Below are 6,000 nucleotides of genomic sequence, written 5' to 3'. Positions count from 1 at the left end.
TCAAGGTAGAAGTTGAGAAAGTAAAGCAAGAGGAAGAAAAAATAAGCTATCTTTACTCCACTACTTAGAGAGATTACTGTGAACCTTCCCTGTGTCGGACTGGGAGCTCTGGACCTGAACCTTCCCTGTGTCGGACTGGGAGCTCTGGACCTGATCTAGGACTTGGAGCGGGATGACCCGATGCTATGTCTACTGCGTAAAGCAAAAGCGATGATAAGGCGGAGGGTTGCGGAAGAAGGAAAAAGAGAAGGAAAGTAATGAGGAGGAGAGGGAGGGAGGGAGGGAGGGAGGAAGGAAGAAGAGAGCTAAAGGGAAGGGAAGAATTTTAGAGGTTTTGTGGGACACTTGGGGGTAGGTAGAAAAATGGGGTATCAAGACAGTGTCTGCTGCCGGGTCTGACTCACATGGTGAGATGCCGTGGAGGAAAGAGATGAGCTGTGAGAGACAAGTGGAGCTGCCTCAGAGGCCGAACGGCTGCGACCCAGAGGATGACGACCTCATGCTTCTTCGAGGTGCAGCATGACGCTGCTTTTGTGAGGATTTGAGCAGAAGCCGAAGCCCCTCCGGGGACCAGTAGGGACCTGTAGCTGTTGGAGTACCTGGGACTAGTGCCCTGGGTGGAGCAACAGTGCCGGTGACAGGGGCCAGGCTCCCCTTCAAGTGCTTTAGCAGGTGACAATAAAGAACTAGAGCAGAGGATCCCTGGAGGGGACTGACAAGGGATCCACAGGAGAGGTGCACACATGGAAACAGTTCAGGTCTCCAGGAGAGCCAGGCTGAGGCTGTTGTGCTGCTGCAGGCAAAAGCTGTGGGCCAGGGGATGTTAATTGACATCTGTGAGCGAAATGCCTATGCCCAGGATGCCAGCCCTCGACAATTTTTTTTTTTTTGTATGAGATCCACCCCCCACCCCAACTACAAGGTGTGTTCCTAGAAGAAGAAACCTTGTTCTACACAAAGCCCTGTGCTGGAGCTGGGGGATGGCTCAGTGTGTCAAGTACTTGCCTTGAAAGACTGAAGACCTGGGTTTGAATCCCCAACACCCACGCAAAGCCAGGCACAAGAGCATGCATCTGGAACCCTAGTGCTCTGGGCTGAGATGGGAGGTGGAGACGAGAATCTCCAGAAACTCATGGAGCAGCCAGCCTTGTCTACACAGCGGCAAACGACAAAGAGACTGTCTCAAAGCAGAAGGTATCAGGCTGGAGAAATGGCTCAGCGGTTAAGAGCATTGCCTGTTCTTCCTAAAGGTCCTGAGTTCAATTCCCAGCAACCACATGGTGGCTCACAACCATCTATAATGAGGTCTGGTGCCCTCTTCTGGCCTTCAGGCATACACACAGAAAGAATATTGTATACATAATAAATAAATAAATATTTTTAAAAAATCAACTAACTTAAAAAAAAAAAGCAGAAGGTATCAACACCCGAGGTTGTCCTCTGACCACCACACATGAGCCATGGCCTATGTCCGTCCACACTTTCATGTACATACTCACATTCCCCCACCCCCAACACAGGCACACATGAGCTCCATCCCGAGAGCCAAGAGTTGTATCTAGCACCGAGTAGGCTCTTACCAATTACTTGATGATTATGTTATCAGTTACTTGTCCTGTTGTAGAGGAGGAAACTGCAGTCTGGGGCGATGGGAAGAAACTTGGCCATTCTAGCTGTGGCGGAACATTGGCTAGCCTGAGAGCTAGGTGCGTGTTAGCAGATGTTTAACACCTGGCTCTCTGGGAGAACAAGTGACAGCTGTGATTTGTAGGATTTGTCGCATGGCTTACTCTTCATGACACAAACACTCTATTGTGGGTGTTTCCAAGCTGATGCAAATCTGCCAGAAAAGTCTCTAAAAACTAACTCTGGGTTTTTGCAAGGCTGTCTATTCAAGCTGACTGAAGCAAGGCACAAGTTAGAACACAGTTGCTTTCATGGCCCAAAGGATCTGCTCTCACCATTACTCTGTCCTGCCTCCCTTGCAGTCAGTCTACACCTGTACAAATGGGAGGGGAAAGACATGCAAATGAACTCTGTTAGAAGCAGTTTGCATAGGTCACCCTGTTTAAAAACAGAAACCCAATCAGAAAGCATCCCTGTTTAAACCCTCTCACCAGCTTCCCAACGTAGATGACGCCAAACCCATTCTCCTTGTCAAAGCTTACAATGTCCATTGTGAAACTTCTCTACCATACTCTGTTCTGGGCTTTGAGGACACGAAGGTGAAGATGACATACTCAGCCCCCACTGCAGTCCAATTAGTGAGGCTGCCAATAAACAAAACATCAACCGTCAAGTTCAAAATGACAGACTGAGGTCTGTGAGCAGCAGAGGAAGTGCTAGCCGAGAGGATAATGAGCAGAGGGTTTGGCAGCTGGAGGAATAACAAGTTCTGTATAGTTGAGGGCAGTTGAAGGGGGTTTCTGGATGCAGTCTCATGTAATCCCAGAAGACAAACTCCATAACTCTTTCAATAATGACCAAATTTCTTTTCCAGAAACCTCTTTTTATAAGAATGTGTGTATGCATGTGTGCTTCTGGGTGTTCATGGAGGCCAGAAGAAAGCATCAGATCCTCTAGAACTGGAGCTGTAGGTAATTGTGAGCTGTTCAGCATGGGTGCTGGCGACTAAACTAGGGTCCTCTGGAGAGCAGTAAACGCCCTAACAGCTGAGACATCTCTCCAGACCCCTAATAGCCCCTTTAATACTACTTGGGAAGACAGGGGATCATCTGATTGCCATTGGGTCTTATGTAGACGAATACACAGAAGCTCAGAGGAAAACAGTTTCTCAGCCAATAATAATCTATGGCCAGGTGCCGTTTCGTGAGCCAACATTGTTCAGTGGAAGGCTAATGGGAACCCAAAAGAAAATCCACATATGCAATTTCAGTGTATCTACTAAGTACATTTATTTAACAAATAAGAATAAAATCAAATTCATTTCATAATATATATCCCTTGCCCCAGTAAGCTAAAAAGAAGAAAAAAGAAAAGAAAGAACGAAAGAAAACTTGTGCAAATTTTGAAAGTCCAGTGTCATTTGATTCACACCTAACATCTCAGGACTAGCCACACTTCAGGAGCCACGTGAGACTACCTTACGTGTCACGGCATTCCAAACCTCTGTTTGTTTATATGGGAGTCTTGTAAGGCTCCGCAGGATTCCCTACTCTTAGAGACCAGGCACAGCTTTAGGTTCCTACCCCTTAGGTATCCGCCCCGCCCCTTTGCCCGCCCCTTCAGGATCCCGGCGGAAGCCGCGGAGTCAAAATGCGGCGCGCATTACGGTCGCGCTTCCTTTTACGGCAGTGTGGCAGGCCCGCCGGCCTCGCGCTCTTTTACCCTATTGGTTCTGAGGCACTTTACGGCAGTGTGGCAGGAAAAGCCACTGAGCGGCCCGTGGTTCGAGAGTGAGTGGAGGTAACCAGGATACCCTGTGCTGATTGGGTCTGGAACCATGGACGTGGGCGAACTTTTAAGCTACCAGGTAGGTGAAGTTGGCAGGCTTCGTCCCGCCGGGGTCGCAGGGCCGGAGCCCCGTCGTCTCGCCTCCTCTGGCTCTCTGGCCCTCACTTCTCATGCTACCCTGGGGTTCTCGCCTGTCATTGCTCTCACTCCCCGAAGCCCTCGTGGACCCTTTCGATTCCTTCCCTTTCCAGGCCTGAGCCCTTTGATCTTCCTTTCCCACCCGGTAGCCTGGCTCCCTTCCGCTCATCTTTGGTCTCGTTTCTGTCTATTCATAGGGCTTGAGGCAGTAGTACTTTTTTTTTCCCCTCGGGGTTGAGCCTCAGTTTCTCTACCAGCTGCTGGTGTAGCTTTGAATACAGTCTTTACCACGTCGCTAAGCCTCAGTTTATTTATTTATTTAAATCTATAAAATGGGTATGTGTGAAAGGTTATTTGAAAGCGCAGAAACCTGTGCCCATGTTCCCGCAATGGTTAAGATGTTTGGAAAATGGAGCGTGGATGGGTCGGTAAGAGACTTCTTGACCTCCTTGCTCAGGATACTTGTGGTCAGTGGGTGTGCCAGAGGGAAGAAAGGTCTTGCCTGAGGTCACTCAACAATTACAAGCATGATTAATTGAAGCTCAAGTGTCCAGTTTTCCAGCCCAAAGTCCCTGCCCTCTTTTGGCTGCCTAATGAGGCTCCTTGTGTCCAGCCTGACTCACTAGTCTCAATAGTGTTAGAACCCGTGAACTGTAATTAGTCTAAGTTAGGAAGTTCTGTAAGTAAATCACACTGGATTTTAAAGACAGTTTGGAAAGGGTAGTATTTTCTTTCTTTCTTTTTTTCAAGACAGGGTTTTTACGTGTAACAGTCCTAAACACTCCTAGTTGTACTGGGACTCACTTTGTAGACCAGGCTGATCTTGAACTCACAGAGATGAGTCTCCCAAGTGCTGGGATTAAAGGTGTGTGCCAGCACTGCTGGGTGAAAAAGGTTAGTGTTTTTATATTGATTACTTGAGCCTTGATCATTGGTTATATTGATTGAATGACCCTATTTTGGGTAATGGGTGAAATAAGGTACAATTTAAGCCAACCATACCGGTTTGTGTTGATTTTTAGAAGTGTAGCTACTAGCGATAGCTCTGCAGTCAAGAGTAGGCAATGACAAGCTGAGCTGCTGCTGCTTGCCTTTAATCTCAGTGCCTGAAAGTTGGGAGGCAGAGGCAGAGGGATCACCGTGAGTTCCAGGCCAGTCAGGGCTACATAGTGAGACTCCAACCCTCCCCCCCCAAATAAGGCTTGCATTTAGAGTCCCTGGTTGCTTGCAATCTCTTTTTTCTTGCTAATTGATTGTTGTAACTTTCAACAAAATACTTTATGGTACCTACCTCATGTTCTGTTGGGAAACTGTTAAATTGTTAGACCAGTGTTTGTTGCAGAGTAAAGTAATCCATAAATAGTAATATTAATGGTTATTTCCCTTAGCCCATATATAAAAGATTGACCCCAGATATGGAGACTCCAGACATAATGAGAAAGAATTTGTAAATAACCAGGAGATGTGAGCCTGTAATATTCTTCTCTTTAAGACAATGTAGTATGGTGGTTGTGGTGGTGCATGCCTTTAATCCCAGCACACGCCTTTAGTCCCAGCACTAGGAAGGCAGGGGCTGGTGGATCTCTTGAGTTTGAGGCCAGTCTGGTCCAAGAGTGAGTTCCAGGATAGCCAGGGCTGCACAGAAAAACCCTGTCTTGTAAATGCTGCCCGCCCCCCAAAAGACTGTGTGATTGATGGTGGAACAAGAACGGTAGTAGGCCTGTTACTGATGAGTGCTGATTTGGGAGTTAGGGATTGGCTAGTCCAGTCCATTGACTCAGATCTGGAGCAGTTCTGCCAGAAAAGGTCCATTCTTTGGCTACAGATAATTATTGAACACCTACTGTATGCGAGGTACTTGGTCCACTGAGCATATGATGTGACATGAATGAGACAAGGCTTTTACTTTCGAACGAAAGGCAAACACGGTAGAGGAGTCACCAGAGAATAATTGAGTAGGTAAACAGTAAACTCAGATTGCTGCGTGTGTTGTGAAGGGAATAGAGCAGAATCTGCAGGGAAAGTGTGAGCATGGTTTGGGGACAGCTTGGCACATGACAATTGGACACGGAAAGTGTGGCCCACCTGCATCGAGATCTTTCATATGTGCAAAGTACTCACTGGGTTTCAAAGCTTTATCATGGACAAATGAAAATGAAGTATCTTAACTCTTATGTAGATTACATTGATAGATTGGATTAAGGAAAATAGGTTATTAAACTTCAATTTTGTGCCTACTTCAAAATTTAAACTTACATGCAAAGTTTTTTTGTGACTTTCCTTCTATTTCTCTTGGACAGCACTGCCATAAGTTACCTGTTTCAGGGCCTCTGTAGACTGACTGGGCAGGCAGGGAGTCCAGCAAACCAGCTTTAGTGCTCTGAAGGTGGAGAAGGAGCCAGTCTTGAGAAGGCAGGAGCTGCAGCTATGAGCACAGGCTCCAGGACC

General features: G+C 47.1%; 1 protein-coding gene across 1 annotated transcript in view; it reads left to right on the top strand.

Annotated features, from left to right (window-relative positions):
- Nucleotides 1-3,334: 3,334 nt before the first annotated feature.
- Nucleotides 3,335-6,000, top strand: part of Ctnnbl1 (catenin beta like 1) — a 167,977-nt gene continuing 165,311 nt past the window's right edge. Inside the window, exon 1 of the mRNA XM_085697114.2 lies at nt 3,335-3,493. Coding sequence (XP_085553240.1) covers nt 3,464-3,493 — 30 coding nt within the window. The 5' untranslated portion in view covers nt 3,335-3,463. The remainder of the gene's footprint in view (nt 3,494-6,000) is intronic.

Source organism: Myodes glareolus, chromosome 10, assembly GCF_982192425.1.
Source record: "Myodes glareolus chromosome 10, mMyoGla1.1, whole genome shotgun sequence".
Taxonomy (NCBI): Eukaryota; Metazoa; Chordata; class Mammalia; order Rodentia; family Cricetidae; genus Myodes; species Myodes glareolus.
The sequence above is the reverse complement of the archived record's forward strand: the minus strand, read 5'-3'. Positions and strand labels throughout refer to the sequence as shown.